We start from the raw sequence: 20,839 nt of genomic DNA, 5'->3' as shown, positions 1-20,839 counted from the left end.
GTCTAGAGGTTATGCTGGTTTGGAGGTAAAGGCTAGTAACAGCAAAAAAGAATTTAAAAAAATAAAGGAACACTTTTTTGATCACAGTATAACATTTAGTCAATAACCTCTCGGATATTGATCTGGTCAATTAAATAGCAGAGAGGTTTGTTAGTCTCCCAAAACGAATAGTTTTACAAGGGGATGTCACTTACACTTCATCTGCCTCATCGTCTTTTCTTACTGTTTCCATTAATTTTAAATTTGGCTATTGCCAGCATCAGTACTGGTAGCATGAGTTAATACCTAGATGCTACAGAGGCCACACAGGCAATCCAACTCATCAAGGATGGCAAATCAAAGGTTTGATGCACTACCCAGCAAAGTCTGATGATGGGTCAGTGACGGTCTAGACAGGTATAGATACAGAGATACCCACAAACCTGTGTTACGTAAGTTAGTGTAGTGGTGCCTCATGCGAGACTGTGCAGGCATTTGATAGCACCAACTGGTCCTGACTTAATCCAGTAGAACGCATTACTGAGCTCTTGGATGGTCTGAAATCTGTACGGTTGAGATCTGATCTATTTTGAGTGTTCATTTATTTTTTTCTATATCTATCCATCCATCATCAACATACACACACATTATATATATATATATATATATATATATATATATATATATATACACACACTCCAAAGACCAGAAGTAGTTTTTCATTCACTTATATGGTCTAAAAGCCTAAAGCTATTTGAAAGTTGGTCTAGATTTTTATAGTCATGTTTTTATGTTCAGTTGAGTCTTTTTTTAATATAAAACAATGTGTACTACATCTCTCGGATGAAAGGTGCTATACAAATAAAATGCATTTCTTCAATACTGTTAATATCAATTATAAATAAATGCAACTCTAAGGAATGTCATAATACCAACATCAGTTCAGTTATTCCATATGTAATATATTGATAAAAACAATATTACATTCAAGAACAAAGGCTAATGAGGGCCCAAAAATGTGGCGCAAACTCATAAAATCATAGTATCTTGAGGTATGTGAAAGAACACTTGTCTTTGTGTAATGTGTTAAGTTTTTCATTCATTTCTGCCTCTCTGTACCTCCATCCAATATCCATGCTGGTTCCCAAGACAGAGCACTTAAAAAATTCCATGACAAAAATGTAGAATTCAAAGAATAATTGACCACATTTGTGGCTGGAAGTTTCCTGTCAACAGTTTTAGAGACATCTATTTTTTTTTTTTTTTAATTTCTCCTACATCGTTTAACATAATGTCTAGATCTACTGGCCTAGGCACAACAGTATTGGTAATTTCTGAGTGTTCCAAATAAGCATTTGAAAACAGGTGGGTTCCTTGGTATTTGTTGATCACTTTAATGTGTTTAGGGGGGGATTTTCATGAGATCAAACAGTGTGGGACAATGAGTTTAGCCTACCAAGACATTACTCTAACATACAGAAAAAAAGGCTTGTCAATGGAATCCAAATAACATGATTCAGCATGGTAGCAGGTGAAAAAAAGCCTTGATCCTACTACTCAACCCTTCTACCTCTCCCCAGTAGTTAGAAATATTAATGACCACATACGCAGAAAATTTGCAGTTTTTTTTTTCTTTTTTTAAATACTGTGGCAGTAGCAATAGAACAGAAAATTGGTGGTCAGTCAACACATGAGTGTTAATTGGAGAAAAAAAGAATCATCCTGTGTTTGGGCACTAAGAGATCTGTCCTTCACTGAACTGATAAGGGATGCAATTTGAAAATTCGTGTTGGGCAATTTTTATTACAATGAGCTTCTAACTGACCAATAAAACACCAATATTCTGCTGTTTCATGTTGCTACAAGAATTTAGATGTCCAAAAGAAAGTTAGTATTGCTAAGATATGACTAGTGTGCTACCCCCACATGTGCGGGGCAAATAAGAAAAGGCGATACCAGAAGTATAGAAAGAATAATAAAATAAACAGGAATATCAGGGAAATGTGAGAGACAATTGAGACTAAGCTAACGACACATCTGCCAATGAAATGTCGCCATTATACAGAAGGAATCACTGAGTTTAAAAAACCTGGGTCAGGAGACAACCGCAGAGGTACAAAAGGCTTCAGAGGAGTTGAGCAGTTCTTTCACAGTCTGTTGACCACCAGGTATCTCCAGAGGCTGATACAGCATGTATTAATAGTCATTTTGATTTTCTTAAACTAGAATCTGGTTGATAGATCGGCTAGACCAGGAAAGTAATCTGAAAGCATAGTTATGCATTTATATTACCTCCCCTGTCCTGTGAACCCTGTTCCTTATTTTCATTTCCAAAAATTGGTAACACTAGGTACTCATCATGGAATAATAAAACATCCATTCATGGTCTGATCATTCTCTCAATATGGAGATTTCTGTGGTGTGTCCGCACTTTGACGTCAATTGGCTTCTTGAGAAAGACTGGCATCAATCCACAGGTTTCAGCTTAAGGGTTCATCTCAGGTTTGACTAACAAGATTTTCTCTAAACCTGCTTGCTGGAACAGGCACCAGGTGTAGTAGAGGTTTATATCTACAAAAGGTTTTGTTTTTTTTGTTTATAAGAATTCTGAGGTGGAGTTAAGGCAATTTATTTGGCAAGGTTTTAAAACATTTTGCCTACTTAACAACAAAAGAAAAAAATCTGTTTGAAAACAAACCAGTTAGCTTGGAATCATGTCTACCCAAATATGAGTTTTGCATTATTTATAAATAGAAATATTTGGATTTTGCTTTCATTTCATATTCCTACAAAACAATGCACTGTTTTTGTTACTGTGAGCAGAATGCAATTAATCACAATTAAAAATATTAACCATTTGATAGCAGGCATGCACACACACATGCACCCACACATATAGATATTTTCTAAGGAGTAATAAAATACATAAAAGAAACGAAAGAGAACCTTTTGTGAAAGAAAATCCTTACTGAGGTTGAGGGGAGCATCATTCTTCTGTGGTGCCCAGAGAGGTTTGGTAGATGTGGTGGTTGCTACACCAGTAAAGTTAGAGTTCAGACATTTTATTCCCATGACCTTATGCTTAGATGAAAGTAAGGGGGTAGATGCAGGCAGCAGAGAGGAGATGGTGGCCTTTTTCACCACAGAGTTAGCAGATTTACAATGTGTCCTAGCTGAGGAAGCACCCGGAGAAGACTGAGGCGTGGAAGGTGACACTGCATCAGATGGTCTAGCCAGGTTGCACATGGGAATGAGCGTCGTGTCTAAGTCCATGTCTTCTAAGTACTCCTCTTTATGAGGAACTGACAGGATAAATTCAAGAGTTCGTGGATAAATAGTGATCAGGAACAGCTAAACTAAGGATACAGCTGCTTGTACTGTGCTTCTTGATAGTTTGTTAGAGGTTGACAGAGGGTGTTTGTCTGCTCACTTGAAATCCAAAACAAGCTGATGCACATTTTAGCAGGCATGGCACGATGATCCCTGAGTGCTTTCAAACTGATCTCCACAGACCTCATACTTCAAGCTGTAGGGTACAAGAACAATATGGTTGGGATAATATTTCAGATAAAAAAATTATATATGAAAAATACACATAGACACAGACACATACACGCACGTGCATGCACACACACATGCTACAAAAAAAGATAAGTTAATCTAATGACTGGCTATGTTTCCAGTTAATGGTACCCAGTTAATCATTCATTTAAAAAAGACAATCTTATAGACAGAAGAGGGGGCAGATGTCCATTTTTGGACTCTAAAACAACATTAAAAAAAAGATGAAAGTCAATGACGTGGTTGCACTTTAAGAAACAGGTGGCTAAACCTAGCACTGGACTGGGCAAGACCAATGCTTGGACTATACTGGGAAAAACCACTGCTAGATTTGGCACGTTCCTCTACCTCTTCTCGCACCACTACACCACATTGCCAGATAAACCAACCAACTCACAGCTTTAACCACACCCTAGATCTAGTCCTGACTTATGGTGTTGAGGTAGAACATGTGTCAGTGTTCCCTCGGAACCCAGTCCTGTCAGACCACTCTTTGATCACTTTTACATTTATGATTAAGGATTCTTCTATGCTCAGAACAAAGTCTTACTATAGCAGATGTCTTTCAGATAATGCTGTAGCTAAGTTTAAGGAAATGATCCCTGTGCTGATCCCAGGACCACCATGTGTTTCCCCAGGGATCAATCATTATAATCTTAGCCCTGCTGAGGTTGACTCTATTGCTGAAGGTGCAGCAACCTCACTGAGAATCACGCTTGATTCTGTTGCCCCCCTGAAAAAGAAAATAGTAAATCAGAGGAGGTGTGCCCCCTGGTATAATTCACATATCAGGACCCTCAAGCAGAAAGTGCGAAGACTGGAAAGGAAGTGGCATTCCTGTAAGATAGACAGCTACCATGTAGCCTGGAAAGACTGTCTATTAGTATACAAAAAGGCCCTTCGCAAGGCTAGAACAGCTTATTTTTCTTCTTTGATTGAGGAAAATAAGAACAACCCCAGGTTTCTCTTCAGCACTGTGGCCAAATTAACCAAGAGTCACAGTGTTTTAGATCCACGTATCCCTTCTTCCCTTAGTGGTGAAGACTTCATGAGCTTCTTCACTGATAAAGTTCTAGCTATCAGAGAGAAAGCTAACCAGGCCATCCCTACAACTGGACCATCACCAGATGTGCCGACTGTGGGAACATGCAGGGTCTCCAACGAGCCCTTAAGCTCCTTCAGCCCTATATATTTTTCCGAGGCGTCATCGCTAATTCAGAAATCCAAGACCACTACGTGTCTTTTAGATCCCATCCCAACACACCTGTTGAAGGATGTTCTACCACTGATAGGCAGTTCTATCCTGGACCAGATCAATGGTTCTTTAGTGTCAGGCCCCGGTCCTACAAGGTGGCAGTGATTAAGCCGTTGCTTAAAAAACCATCACTGGATCCTGATGTCTTGGCAAATTATAGGCCAATATCCAACCTTCCTTTTATCTCTAAAGTTCTATAGAAGTTGGTGGTGACTCAGTTACTGGAGCACCTGCAGAGGAACAGCCTGAGATGTTTCAGTCAGGCTTTAGAGCTCACCACAGCACAGAAACAGCACTTCTTAAAGTCACTAATGATCTTCTCATAGCTTCCGATCATGGACTGGTCTCTATGCTGGTTCTGCTGGACCTCAGTGCTGCTTTTGATACAGTTGATCACAGCATCCTGTTACAGAGACTGGAACATGTGATTGGGATTAAAGGGACAGCACTAGACTGGTTTAGATCATATTTATCTGATAGATACCAGTTTGCCCATGTCCACGGCGTTCCCTCCTCATACAGTAGGGTTAGCCATGGAGTTCCTCAAGGTTCCGTACTCGGACCAATCCTCTTCACCTTGTACATGCTTCCCTTAGGGAACATTATTCGGCAGCATGGGATAAATTTTCATTGTTATGCTGATGACACTCAGCTCTATTTATCCATGAAACCCGAGGAGACAGAGAAGTTAGTGAAGCTCCAGACCTGTCTTAAAGACATAAAGTCCTGGATGTCTTCAAATTTCCTCCTCCTTAACCCAGGAAAAACTGAGGTCATGGTGTTTGGTCCTGAACCTCTCAGGGATAGATTAGATCACATGATCACTCTAGATGGTATCTCATTAACATCTAGTCTCTCTGTGAGGAATCTAGGAGTAACTTTTGATCAAAATCTCTCCTTCAACTCACACATTAAATTAGTCTCTAGAAGTGCCTTTTTTCACTTGAGGAACATCTCAAAGATCAGGAAGCTACTGATGCAGCCTGATGCTGAAAAGTTAGTCCATGCATTTGTTACTTCCAGGCTGGACTACTGTAACTCCTTATTATCAGGGTGTCCAAACAACTCTTTAAGAAGCCTCCAGTTGATCCAAAATGCTGCAGCCAGAGTTCTGACAGGTATTGACAAAAGAGATCACATAAGTCCTGTAATGGCGTCGCTTCATTGGCTGCCCGTTAAATTTAGAATAACTTTTAAAACCCTTCTTCTGACCTACAAGGCCCTCAGAGGCCTAGCTCCATCCTACCTGGAGGAGCTAGTGATACCCTATCAGCCCAATAGACCGCTCCGCTCTCAGAATGCTGGTCTACTTGTGGTTCCCAGAGTTTCTAGGAGTAGAATGGGGGGCCGAGCATTTAGCTACCAGGCCCCCCTGCTTTGGAACCAGCTCCCTGTCCAGGTACGGGAGGCTGACTCCATCGCTACTTTTAAGATCAGACTCAAAACCTACCTCTTTGAAAAAGCTTACTGTTACTAATTCAGTAGTTCCAGTTACTATCATAGACAGACAAATTATCATACTTAGGGGGTCGTCTAATCATTAGGTCACATTCTAGCTATGCTGTTATAGGCCAAGGCTGCCGGGGTCCGGAAACATGATCACCTGACAGGCCTCTGTCACTCCACTGGGTCATGGTTTCCTCTCCTTTCCTCTCCTCATCAAGCAGACTAGTTATGCTGATTCTTGTGTAGTTTTTCTGCTTCTCCCCCCCCCCCCCCCCCCCCCTCTATCTATTTGCAGGTATCACTGCCATCGGAGCTGCATAATGACCGCCGGCCCCGTTGAAGTGATTGTGCATATTTTTTGTGTGTGTTTCTGTGCTCTGTGCCTCTCCTCTCCCTCTCCTCTCCTCTCCTCTCCTTCTCCTTTTCCTCTCCCTCTCCTCTTCTTTCCTCTCCTCTTTCCCCTCCTCCTCCTTCTCCTCTCCTCTACCTCCCCTTCACTCTACCTCTCCTCTCCTCTACCCCTCTCCTCTCCTACCTATCCTATCCTCTACCTGTCCTCCCTCCTCTCCTCTCTCTTTACCCAGCCGGCCATCAGCAGGAGGGTCCCCCTACATGAGCCTGGTCCTGCTCAAGGTTTCTTCCTGTTAAAGGGGAGTTTTTCCTTGCCACTGTTGCTTGTCTGGGGTCAGGCCCTGGGATTCTGGAAAGCGCCTTGAAACAATTTTGATTGTATAAGACGCTATATAAATAAAGATTGATTTGATTTGATTGCCTTGTCTGTGAATGAAGATCTTTAAAGTATGAACATATTGCCATTTAGTGATAAATGTCAAGTACTCAGTAAGTAACTTACAACATAATTTCTTTATGACCTGTTGACAGTACACAATTTTAGCCCAATCAGCCGGTTGCCGACTGGCTTTGCTCTCCTCTTCCAACTATGAGGCAGCCCTTCCCTCGGAAGTCTGGGTCTTTACGCGTGAACACCTTAAATACGTCAGTCAGGCTGTCAGCGACTTCCCAAATCAAACTTGGTTTACAATGACATAAAAAAAGCTACAGCCAATAAGAGCAGACATAGGGTTGCTATTTAGCGCTGTCAAAGCTCCTCTGGCAAGCTTGCGTGTCATTAACATATTGCTCAAAATGTTTCCAGATTCATTCTCTTACATACATTTAGTGTAACAATATCCTGATTCCTACCCCCCCCAAAAAAGATGTGGGTGGTTGCCATAAAATGCACTATTGCTGCTGATGGAGAATCGTTAACTTCATCCATCCATTCATCCTCTACCGCTTATCCGGGGTCGGGTCGCGGGGACAGCAGCCTAAGAAGAGAAGCCCAGACTTCCTTCTCCCTAGCTACTTCCTCCAGCTCATCCGGAGGGATCCCCAGGCGTTCCGAGACCAGTCGAGAGACACAGTCTCTCCAACGTGTCCTGGGTCTTCTCGGGGGCCTCCTACAGGAGGGACATGCCCTGAACACCTCACCAGGGAGTCGTCCAGGGGGCATTCTAACTAGATGCCCAAGCCACCTCATCTGGCTCCTCTCAATGCGGAGGAGCAGCGGCTCTACTCCGACCTCCTCCCGGATGGCAGAGCTTCTCACCCTATCTCTAAGAGAGAGCCCAGCCACCCTACGGAGGAAGCTCATTTCGGCCGCTTGTACCCGTGATCTTGTTCTTTCGGTCATTACCCAAGGTGACCATGACCATAGGTGAGGGTAGGAACGAAGATCGACCAGTAAATCACTCGTGAACAAGACCCCGAGGTACTTGAACTCCTCCACTTGGGGCAGGATCTCCTCCTTGACCCGGAGAAGGCACTCCACCTTTTTTTCCGGTTGAGAACCATGGCCTCGGATTTGGAGGTGCTGATTTTCATCCCAGCCGCTTCACACGCGGCGACAAACCGATCCAGTGATCGTTGGAGGTCACGGGCCGATGACGCCAACAGGACCACATCAAAGAGCAGAGACCCAATCCTGAGGTCACCAAACTGGACCCCATCAACACCATGACTGCACCTAGAAATTCTGTCCATAAAAGTCACGAACAGAATCGGTGACAAAGGGCAGCCCTGGTGGAGACCAACCCTCACCGGAAATGAGTTTGACTTACTGCCAGCAAGGCGGACCAAACTCTGACACCGATTGTACAGGGAGCGGAAGGCCCGTATCGTTATTAGTTAACTTAATAACGAAAACCAAAATTACTACATGAACATCTAGTTAAACTGGATGGAACTGGAGGTCTTGACAGTGTAGAGGTTGGCAGAATTCAATAGTGCAGCAGTAAACAAATAGCAGGTTTGTTTCAGAGGCATTTATTATTATTCTTTGTCTTCAGGACAAAGAAAGGCACATTGTGAATGGGTTATGAATGGTGAGCCTCCATTGCTCACTCACAGGTCGATGTCGGACTCGGTAGCATTCTCTGGTCCCCTCCCCAATCTGGCCAGCGATGAAATGTTTAGCCGCATGTCGTCGCTTCGTCGTTGGTTGTCACGGTGGTGCCCGTGACAGGTGGCCTTTATAGACAATTGGAGCACATTTTGGGGAAAACCTGGTCTGATTAGGAGAGACGGTGTCCATCCCACACGGGAGGGTGCCTCTCTCATTTCTAGTAACTTGGCTAATTTTATTAGACCCAAAGTGACCTGACAACCCAGGGTCCAGACCAGGATGCAGAGTTGTAGTCTTACACACCTCTCTGCTGCTTCCATAGAACCCTCATCCACCAACAATAATATATTTAACACTATAGAGGTAGTCTCTGTTCCACTGTTAAAAGTTCACCAAGCACAGAGCAGGGGAGCGGTCAATCACCATAATCTTATTAAAATTAATACCAAAGCAAAAGTTGGAGAAACTAATATCACAATTAAGTGTGGAGTGTTAAATATTAGATCTCTTTTGTGTAAATCCCTGATCCTCTGATTTCTTATCTGGGCTGCTGGGGTCCAGAAACATGATCACCTGACAGGCCTCTGTCACCCCACTGGGTCATGGTTTCCTCTCCTCTCCTCTCCTCTCCTCTCCTCTCCTCTCCTCTCCTCTCCTCTCCTCTCCTCTCCTCCTCCTCAAGTAGACTAGCTATGCTGACTCTTGTGGAGTTTTTCTGCTTCTCCCCCCCCCCCCCGTATTCATTTTCAGGTATCGCCGCCTTCGGAGCTGCGTGATGACCTCCGGCCCCGCTGACCCACTTGGCTGGCAGCTTGCATAGTGCATTTTTGTATGTGTTCTGTGCTCTGTGCCTCCCCTCCCCCCCCTCCCCTCTTCCCTCCATTCTATCCTCTACCTGTCCTCCCCCCTCTCCTCTCTCTCTACCCAGTTGGCCACCAGCAGGAGGGTCCCCCTACATGAGCCTGGTCCTGCTCAAGGTTTCTTCCTGTTAAAGGGGAGTTTTTCCTTGCCACTGTTGTTTGTTGGGGGTTAGGCCCTGGGATTCTGGAAAGCACCTTGAAACAATTTTGATTGTATAAAAAAAAATTGATTTGATTTGATTTGACAGGTCCAGGTCTCAACAACTCCCATGTCCTGACTCTAAATTGTTTCGAGGAGTTGAAAAAACGGGCATGGCTGTCCTGCTGAAGCAATGTTTTTGTAATTTTCCAAAATTAGGCAAACGTGTGCCATCATTGCCTCTTCTTGCATGTCCTCTTCCATGTTGCATGCATGTTTTCAAATTGTTGGAATGATTCTTCTTCTTTTGCTTTTATTAGACTGCAAGTGATCATACAAGATTTTTTGCTTGGGGAACAAGATTCTAGATTGGTGGTGAGACAGAATCATGTGTATGGTATGTTGTGTTGAAATTAGAGCACACCACTCATAGTATGATCAAATCTGTTCATTGCCTGATTTTTATATTCATGGGTGGGTTCTCTAACAGATAAAAAAATTTAGAAAGTCCTTATACTGTATGTGTACCGCACTGTAGGTTGAACTGTATGGTGAGTCAATGACTCCAAAAGTCATGTAGTGTGAACAAGTCATTAGGAGAAAGGGGATTCACATGAATGTACATGAATGCACAGCTTGACTGCCCTGTAAACACAGGGCTAGAGATCAACATGCAAACAGCTTGTGTTACATCACAGTATGCTCCAGATGAAATTACACCTATAGATTTTACATAGTCCTTATTTTAAATTTCTTCAAAAAATGATAGATTTTGCTTAATGCCCCTTTAACCGACTTTATTTCTGTCAAATCAAAAATTTGCAATATCTATGAGAAGGGAGGCTAAGACTGTCTCTCAAAACATTTTACTGCACTGTACACTCCTGCCATGGCCTAACTGATGGTGAGATATTTGCGGTATTATTATGTTTTTCTAAATGGCATATACGCTTGTCATTAGATCAATGCAATCAAATTTTTAAGGACCTAGGACCTTATGTACATACGCACTTTTCAACTCTGATATCAACTTTTTGCCTACCATATGCAATTTCTATTGCTTTTGAGCCATTGGAGACCCTGAGGTGATGCTGGGAAACTGTTAATAACCTGACAGGCCTCTTCACCTGACAGACCTCTGTCACCCCACTGGGAAATGGTCTCCTCTCCTCTCCTCTCCTCTCCTTTCCTTTCCTTTCCTTTCCTTTCCTTTCCTTTCCTCTCCTCTCCTCTCCTCTCCTCTCCTCTCCTCTCCTCCTCATCAAGTAGACTAGTGATGCTATTTATTGTGTAGTTTTTCTGCTCCCCCCCCCCCCCCTTCTGTATCTATATCTCATCTACAGGTATTGCCGCCTTCAGAGCTGCATACTGACCTCCAACCTCCGCTGACCCACTCAACTTGACTCTACTGGCAGCTTACTTTACTTAACATAAACAATTTTGATTGTAAAAGACGCTATATAAATAAAGGTTGATTGATTGATTGATTGACTGATTGATTGATTGATTGATTGAAATATGTATAAAATGGTGCAGAAAATGTTCTTTACAATTGCAGCTTTTGGAGCTATAAGATTTTTTTAGAAGGATTTTTTGGCTCAGTACAATGACTAGCTTTCAGTACCCAAGGACAGTCCTCGTGGAACTGTACACAGAGTTCAGCACTTGCAGTGCAACAAAGCCAGGAACCATCCCCTACCTCTGCCCACACAGGTACTGTGACACAGGGTCGGTTCAGCGAGAGATGTCTGACCGATCGGGACTCAGCCAGTCGACACTGAGCCAAGCCAGGCCAGCTGTGTGGGATGGAATTTGGAGTTCTTGACAACGTAGAGGTTGGCATATTTCATGCTTGTGCATCATTAGATTGACAGCAGGTATATTTAAAAGCAATTTATTAACAAGAAAAAGGGTAAACATGCAATCTATCTAAAGTGTACTTCTGTGTAGTTGTGTGTCTCTGTGAAAAGGGCCTCCTGAGGCCTTAGGCCTAGGAAAAAGATCACCAAATGGCTGAACATGTGGGATATTCAGGCCTTATGCATGTGTGAAGTTTGATAAGTAGTCTATGTATTTCAGGTTCAAGGTTAGAAGAAGGATGGTTTGTTTAGTATGCAAAAGACCCCGAGTCTATATATTGCAACTAAACTTAACATCAACTTAACAATGAGTCAATGAACCAATACCTGAGTACCAAACCGAGTACCAAACACAACAATTTGCTAAAACACAAATATAACATCAGGTCAAAGGTCTTTGCTTAGCTTAGCCCACCTAGGCCCAGTTGGTTTTACCAGTCCTGGAGGGGTGCTGAATACAATGGGCTTCCTAAACACAGGATCAGTTCAGAGGACTGAACCAGTCGATACTCAGCTGAGTCATGCCAGCTTTGTGGGATGGAATCATCTAAATGTCAGCCAAATCCAAATCCCATGTTATACCAGGTTAATGCATGGGTAACCTTTGGTGTTTGCCTGCTGAGGCTATTAAATGTTGGAGTTAAGTAATTGATAATTACCAAATATAATTATTATTAAATAATAGGATATAAGTACATAAGTACAACCATCCTTCTGAAAGGGATACAGATAGCCAATTTGTTTAATCTATCACATAAAATATTCTTGGTTGTGAATTTAGCACTCTGATAATTAACTTAATAACTAGAACAAAAATTACTACATTAACAGTTGGCTAAAAGTAAAGATATATACAATAAAATTATAATATGTGTTGGTATTAATAACACCTGACTATGAAAATCAGATGTTACTAAAATTAATGTGGAGTCCATAATTATGCCAGGATGACGTTGGTAGTTTTCTCCCTAATATGACTAGTGATGAAATGTAATGGTATAGCCACATGTCTTCATTCCACTGGTAGTTAATGAGGTGGTGTCCAGCAAACGGCATGGGCTACATTGATGACTGGCTGGCACTTTTTTGGAATATGTGGCCTGATTAGGACTGATGGAATCTACCCCACCCTAAATGGGGTCGCTGTCCTGTCTAGAAATATAGCACATTCTTTTAGTCCTTATCCATTACAAACCAGAGCTGGGGCCAGGAAACATCTTTGTGCCTCCATTAAAACAGTCAGAAGGATAATATTGTACAGAAACTGTGTGTGCCCAGAAATAAAAATGAAGGAGAGTCAATAAAAATAATCTAATAATAATTAACACAATTTATGTTGCATCTTAACAGCCGTGCAAAGAAATTAAATGTGGCCTCTTAAAAATCTGATCTCTGGCCTCTTAGGCTGTTCTGATAAAAGACATGATGTCAGACTCAGACTGATATAGATTTATTTTGTCTAACTGAAACCTGATTATGGCAGGACTATTTTGCTTGTCTAAATGAATCTACTCCACCCAGTCATTTGAATGTCCATATTCCTAGAGATGCTGGCTGAGGCAGCAGTTTTGCAGCCATTTTTAAATAATCCCTATTAATAAATTATAGGCCTAAAGAGTGCTACAGCTCAATTAAAAGTCTTAATTTTGTTATTTCAAAGTTTATTTGCTATATATTTTGCTATATATTTTGGTCCTTGCATATGTCCTTGCCCCAAAATCCTATTTTGTCAGACCATCATTTAATAACATTTAAATAAAGATTACATTGTAAAAAAAAAAATGTTTTCTCTTAGTGGTTACTTGATTATGCCAAGAGTAATTTTCAGAAGGCAGTTCTAAGAGCTTTAAATGCAGTAAACTGCCTCAATATTTCTTAAGACTCCTTTGGTAATGCCAACTCCTACCAATTTGACCAACTTGTAAATAACACCATGGACACTTAAAAGCATTCTGGATTCTGTTGCAACCCTTAAAATTAAGTATATAAAACAAAAGAAATTGGTTTAATCCTTAAACTCGCAAGTTAAAACAACCAACATGACAATTCAAAAAGAAATGGCACTCCAACAAGGTAGAGGACTCTTGCTTGGCCTAGAAAGAAAGCCTCAAAACATATAGGAAAGCACTGTACAGTACAACAGCCTACTTAATAGAGGAAACAAAAAATTGGTTTCTTTTCAGCCAGGCTGAAAGAGAGCCAAAACTCCATTGACCCTCCATCCCCTTAACCTTAATAGTAATGATTTCATAATAGTAATGATTTCATAATTTCATAATAAAATTTTGAGCAATAGGGAAAGGGTCTACCTCGGTCTGACCCCTCTCAACTCTAATTTCACACTATCTATCTTATCGTTAGACTCAGAGACAATTAAACCCGACAATTGCCTAGACAGTCTGACTCCCATTAGCCTTTCAGATCTCTCCTCGCCAATGTTTTCATCCAAACCATCAACCTGTCTCTTATGCCCCTCCCAAATACATTGCTTGGGGAGATCTTTCCATCTATGAACACATCTCTGTTAGACATAATCAATCTGTCTTTAATATTAGGTTTTGTATCAGTTACAAGTAGCTGTAATTAAACCATTAATTTAAAAAAAACTACATTCGATGCAGGAGACTTACCTAAGCTAACTATAGGCCACTCTCCAACCCCTTTTGTCCAAGATCCTCCAGAAAGTGCTTGCCAGGCAATTATGTGACTACCTCCAAAGCAATAGACTTTTTGAGGACTGAAAACTTATTTCTATTCTTGTCCTGTTGGACCTCAGTGCTGCTTTTGACATAGTTGAACATAACATTCCTTACTAAGAATGGAAATATTACTTGGTATAAAAGACTCTGCCTTAAATATCTTACCTTTCAGACCACTCTCAAATTGTCCTATTAACAATGAATCCTCTGCTCCTACGAAAGTCTACCATGGAGTTTCGTAGGGATCAGTACTCGGTCAAATCTTATTTATCTTATAAATGGTCCCTCTTGGTCGTATAATCATTGTCCATTGCTATGCTGATGACACCAAAATTATATCAGTGGAGCCATTTTAGGACCAAAACACTTGAGGAACATGTTTTCTAGAGATGTAGTCTTGCTGGGTGGCAGTAACCTGCCTCCCAGTATGAGTGCAAGGAACCTTGGTGTCTTGTTCAATCAGGATTTGTCTTCAGATACCCATATTAAGCATGTCTCAAGGTCCGCCTTTTATCACCTGTGCAACATTAAAATTAGGAACTTCCTGTCCCAAAGTGATACAGGAAAATTAGTCCATGTATATATATCATCCAGGCTGGATTATTGTAAGTCACTTTTATCGGGCTGCACAAAGTCATTACAGTCTCTACAGCTGGTCCAGAATGCCGCTGCTCGGTGCTGACCAGAACCAGAAAAAGAAACCACATTAGCCCAGTGTTGGCTTCTCTGCATTGGCTCCCTCTTAAGTTTAAAGTAGATTTTAAAATCATTCTCTAACCATATAAGACTATTCATGGTATTGGTCTCTCTTATTTAAATGAACTTAGGAATTCTTATCATCCAACCAGAGTCCTGTGCTCTCATAACAATTACAGTACCCAGGGTTTTGAAAAGTAGTATAGAGATAGAGCCTTCAACTACCAAGTCTGATTTCTCATGAGCCAGTCCCAGTTTGGATTTGAGAGGCAGACACAGTATCATTATCTAAAATGAGAATTAAAACTTTTTGATAAGGCTCCTAATTAGGGTGTACACAGAAATGCTCTGCTCTACTGCTATAGGCTCAGGCTGCTGGAGCTTTGATAATAGGTCCACACCTCTCCCTCTTTCTCCACTTCCCCTACCCTTAGAAAATGATATGTTAATGTCAAATAAATGTACATGTTAATGCTGGAGCTGGTCTTGTTTTTCTTTTTCTAGTTTTGCCGATCCTGGATATGGTCCATCAAGACCCAAAGGATAGGTGGGCCAGATTTCTGTATAAGGACACCTGACGCTGCACCTCGGCCCCTAGACTTATTTCTATACATTGTATATATTACTGATGTTAATGTCAATGTTTTCTGTACATTTGATATGTACTGCACTGTCCACCACAGGGAGAAGGGCTTTCCTTCCGGTTTCTTCTTTTCCTTTAAAACAAATTTAAGTTTTTCCTGACCCAGTTTGAGGGTATCACGACAGAGGATGTCACAACTGTGCAGCTTATAAAGTCCTCTGGGGGAGTGTTTCTGCTTTTGGGCTCTAATTACGATAAATTTAAACTTAAGCTTAAAGAAATTTGGAATTCTTGACAGTGTGGAGGATGGCAGAATTCACTCTTGTGAAACATTAAACAGACAGCAAGTTTGTTTAAAAGACATTTATCGACAAGAATAAAAGTAAACACACAAGCTATTTACAGTGTATTTCTGTGCAGTTGTGTCTGTGTAAAAAGGGCCTTGAGTCCAAGAATAAAGATCAAACAAAGAAGATTCACCAAAGCCCCATTCACACCACAGAAAATGCTCATGTCGAAACCTAAACAAAATGCAAATCAAATTTGTAGCTACACAATCTTTAATGGAATATATATGTGAAGTACATCATGCTTGAGAAATCAGAGATTGTTTATATACAGCTTATGTAGCGATATGACACAGCTTGAGACATCTGACATGAGATCTGTGAGCTGCTGTACTTCTGTGAGATTCAGTGGCAGATTTCTGACACTGTGGGGGACAGATATTGATGGCAATATTATAAGCCATAGATGTATGGAGTGGTTGTGTAATGGACTTTGCAAATTCATATATGGCCAGTCAGTGCTGGCTAAACATCCTGCGTGTCTTCAACGCAGTAGGTGCACCACTAGGCCCTCCGCATCCTCCACTAATTTTGGTGTGAAAGCAGTAAAAGATGGCTGACTGTGAGGTAATCAAACCATTCGCTGGCTGAGGTCACATGCATGGACGAAATGTGATAATGTATTTCATAGGGTGCCAGGTTAGAGGAAGGAGGGTTGGTTTAGCATGTAAGAAACCCTGAGTCTATGTATTGTAACTTAATTAACATCAATTTAACAATGTGGCAGAGCCAACTAAACCATGGGCTGAACATCAAAATGATCACAAAAACTTTGCTTATCTTAGCACAGCTTCACTAGACTTGGCGTGTGGGCGTTACCAGTCCTCAAGGGGGAGATGCTCCCTCTGAGGTGTTACCCTTTTAGCTGGAGACCCTGGTGGGGGAACCAGCAAGGCAACCCTTTTTGTTTCCACAAGGCTAACTGAACTTTTTACAGTATTCAATGATTCCTCTGTATTCTCTTGCATCACTGCGGTGAGGAAGAGTAGAGCACAGCTGTTTTTTTTTTGCAGGCAGCCTGAGATATTTAGTTCCACAGCTGGGGATCCTTGGGAGTGGTGGTGAAGTGTGCCGCAGCAGGTAGGAGATGGCAGAGCTAAGAGAAAAGACAAAGGCTGAGCAGGTTTTCACACCTGAATGATTGTGGGACATTTGGAGTTCCAGTGCTCCCTTTGTCTTCAAAACAAATAAAGACATGTGGTCAACTCAAGTTATGTATGGTGAGCCTCCAGAAGGCTTCTTCGGTTCTGAACTGAAGAAGCCTTCTGGAGAGAAGTTGAAACGTCTTCAAGGAAACCTTAACAAGTCCAGTCGACGCAGAGATCTAACTTTGGATAACTATGACCTTGATGAATGAGAAACTGCACAGATGCCACTTACATGGATCATGCACTATTGTAATTGAATGCAGTTGTGTGTAGGGGATTAACTTAAAGTTGAACAAGTGACTTTAACACCTTGTGCACGTGTTTCATGACATAAATACTTTAAACACAGAGAAAATAATGGGCTTGTAATGAAATCCATAATGCAAGTAGCAAAAACAGCGATTTACTAACTTAAACAACTGCTGTGTAATAATGCTGAACTCGGGGTTATAATTGGGGTGCACATGCTCAACATCTGTCAGGGGGATTATTTTAGGAGAATTAAATGATTTACTCACCAATAAACCAGTCATCCTGCACTGTGCCAGCTTGTAGCCTGTTGCCAACCATGCTGCTGGTCAGAATTAATGAGTTGTGTGTGGGTCCATAAGTTAATTTATCTTGCAATGGTGCCCTTGTAGCAGTGTGTGTGATAACGAAGGCATCACGCGATAGCATCATGCATTACATTAGGAAAACTAGCTCTCACTAAAAATTGCAGTTTTATGTTGACTGCACTGTATGGGAATTTGCTATACCTGGCTGATATTCCATCCCACACAGCTGGCATTGCTCGGCTCAGTGTCGACTGGCTCGACTGGCTCATCCCACATCGGTCTGCTCTGGCTGAAATGATCCCTTGGCTAGGAAGCCCAGTGTGTTCAGCAAAAAGAGGCTTACAGATTAAGCTGTACCAGAATGTACTCTTTTGTCTCCTCTTTAAGTCACTAACCTCCAACCAAAACATTTATTTTAGGATCCATATTGAAAAATGTGTAAAGAACCTGAGGATAAGGTTAGGTTATTGTTACTCCAATAAAGCATTAATAATTATATTTTTCCCAAGCATTGCTGAGTGTTTATATTATTGCAACATATTACACATGAATACTGCCTCACTTCAATTCAATGCCTTGACTTTGTCTCCTTACTTTCTCTCCTAACAACTTCAGCATGTCAAAGTCATCACTGTGTTCTCAATCATCTTTTATCTTGGCAGCAACATCACACGTTTATATAGAAAGCTAGATTGAGCACTCTTTCATCCAATCGATGTTCTCTGCTGACTCCAACTAACAGTTCCTCCATTCTTTACTCCGCTAGGTGGCAGCTTTTCCAGGTCTTCGGTGTTTCACTAAACTTGAAAAATCGGCATTATCATATTTCACTCCCTGGTCATGCAATAACCTTCAGGACACCTAAAAGCTCACTGATTTGGTGCCTCTTAGGGCAGTCCAAACAATCTAAAGAAGAAGTGCTATAAATGAAAGAATAATACATTTTACTTAATCACATTTAAAATTTTAGCCCCATCTATCATTTATAATAGCGTGTCATATTGGCCAGGTCTCGTAAAAAGAGATTTAATCTCAAGGGAATTTCCAGAGAAACAAAGAATAAATAAAAACACAAATGATACTTCAAAAAACATGCATTTTTAAATGCAATCCCAATGCGGACCTCCTTGGAGGGAGAGAGAGAGAGATAATTCTGGAACACTGGGCTGAAAGAGATGCTGTCAGGCTTAGAGAAAAGACGACCAGATAAATACTTGTCTTCAGATTTATTTTGGCTGTATTATGCTGAATCAAAATACTTTTTGTGGGAGATGCAAAAACGTTTTTTAAATTTCAGAGGTGACCACTTTTGTGAAAAACATTCTTTACTTGAAAGCAGTTTTTTGACTCTATGGGGAAACAATTCACAATTTAAAAATGTGTATTTACGCATAATAATGAAATTTTAAGTAAAAAATCTTATAATAATATGAGAATATTTGTCCATCCATCCATCTTCGACTCCTGTGGGGTGTGCTTACTTGTGCGCCACTTATCATCATAAGAGGGTCAGTGATGTCATTAACACATTTTCTGGTGTAGTTTTTCTGCTTCTCTCCCCCTCCCTCCCCTCTCCTTGTATCTGTCTACAGGTATCATCAACTTCATAACTGTGTGCTGACCTGCTGACCTCTGACCTGGCTGACCCACTTAACTCTTATACTAACAGCTTGTTATAATTAATGTACTTCCATGATCTATACCTATTCTCTCTTCTACCTGTCCTCCCCCTTTCTCCTCCCTCTCTACCCACCCAGCCATCAGCAGGAGGGTCGCCCCATATGAGTGTGGTCCTGCTTAAAGTTTCTTCCTGTTAAAGGAGTTTTTCCTGGCCACTGTTGCTTATTGGGAGTCAGGTCCTGGGATTCTGTAAAGCCCTAGACAATTTTGATTGTAACAGACACTGTATAAATAAACTGATTTGATTTTGATTTGATAAGAGAGCAATTTGTATCAGTACAACTGAAATAAAATAAAACGGTCCCAGGAGATCTATCTATCTATCTATCTATCTATCTATCTATCTATCTATCTATCTATCTATATTTTACTGTATAGATTGTATTCTTCCATGTTCACATACACATATGGGGATAGGTTAAAAAAAAATTAATTTTAATTAAAACCATACCATAACTATCCGTATAAAAATGAGAGTTAAAACCAAACACAAAAACTGTTTTCCGCAGTCACACGTTTCCACGATAAAATTCGCCTAGTAAAAAAAATTGGTCAGACAACGCATTTTATCTTGTGGGCGGTTCAGCAACTTTAATTTGTTGTCCAGACCGACGGGTAATGTGACACCTTGGAATATGGCTGTACAACACCACGAGGTAGTTAATAGACAAGTAAAACAGTTGCTACAATGGCAGTGAGCTAACTCGACTGTACCCAGTCAGACGCAAGATCGGTCTCTGTTTCGAGTACGAAATACTGGGTGGTTATAATTGTACAATGCTTGCAAAAATTTTAAAACCAAAGCGATGAAAATGGCGTGGGTAAGAAAATTTGGCTTCCTGCAGCACAGAACTACTAGACGTCATCCAAGACGTGCACAAGAGAAACGCTCATTCACATCAGGAAATTACAGTGTACAATTAAAATATACATTGAACAAAATGAAAAACGATCACAATTCATTCACACATGCTAAGTGGAAGCAATGGCAAAATGAACATGTAACATACCCGGGTTACCTGCATATCTCTACGCAATATGGATTCTCTTCAGATGTTCTCATGTGGCAAATACTTTCAGATGACTGATGTCTGGTAACAATGGCGCAGGAGATATCACAACGACCTGGCGTCCAACAACGACCTGGCACGGGGAGGTACTCACCCGCCTTGAGCCGCAATGCATCGGACTTCTGACAGCTGAGGCCAGGCAGCTTTTTTGCTATTGTGCGGGTCTAAGGGGACCTGTAAGCAGCCATTTTGCGCCATTGGCACCGCTGTTGAAGCGCGACCAATAGAGGGGAGACGGAGGGTGGGAAAAACTTACATTAACCACGGGCATAACCACGCGCCCGCACATGCGCGCCCCCACACAAACACACACACGGACTGTAGGGATATATGGAAAGACAGGGCATGGCATCGGTCGCTTATTCTGTGAATTATATGGCACATTTTTAATGAATAAAACAATCTCTATCTCGTCTACAAATAATGTATACAGTAAAATCTGGTACCAGCCACGTTGTGCTCCTCCCTGTCGTTTCCTCTTCATTTTTATCCTCTTCCTTACTTTGTGGCTCTTGTCTTTTGGTTCCTCTTCATCTCAGTCCTCACGGCTTGCTAT

General features: G+C 41.3%; 1 protein-coding gene across 14 annotated transcripts in view; it reads right to left on the bottom strand.

Annotated features, from left to right (window-relative positions):
* wizb (WIZ zinc finger b) overlaps positions 1-20,611 on the bottom strand; it is a 44,900-nt gene extending 24,289 nt beyond the window's left edge. For 7 of the 14 annotated variants that reach the window (XM_011606022.2, XM_029839874.1, XM_029839876.1 and 4 more), the window contains exons 1-2: positions 20,224-20,362; positions 2,949-3,505 (exon numbers count right to left, since the gene is read on the bottom strand). In XM_011606022.2, the coding sequence (XP_011604324.1) occupies positions 2,949-3,252 (304 nt within the window). In that variant the 5' untranslated portion in view covers positions 3,253-3,505; positions 20,224-20,362. The other 7 variants (XM_029839872.1, XM_029839871.1, XM_029839881.1 and 4 more) reach the window with 7 other exon arrangements.
* Between the last annotated feature and the right edge of the window lie 228 nt (positions 20,612-20,839).

Source organism: Takifugu rubripes, chromosome 8 (genome assembly GCF_901000725.2).
Source record: "Takifugu rubripes chromosome 8, fTakRub1.2, whole genome shotgun sequence".
Lineage (NCBI taxonomy): Eukaryota > Metazoa > Chordata > Actinopteri > Tetraodontiformes > Tetraodontidae > Takifugu > Takifugu rubripes.
This window is presented reverse-complemented; position numbering and strand designations above follow the sequence as displayed.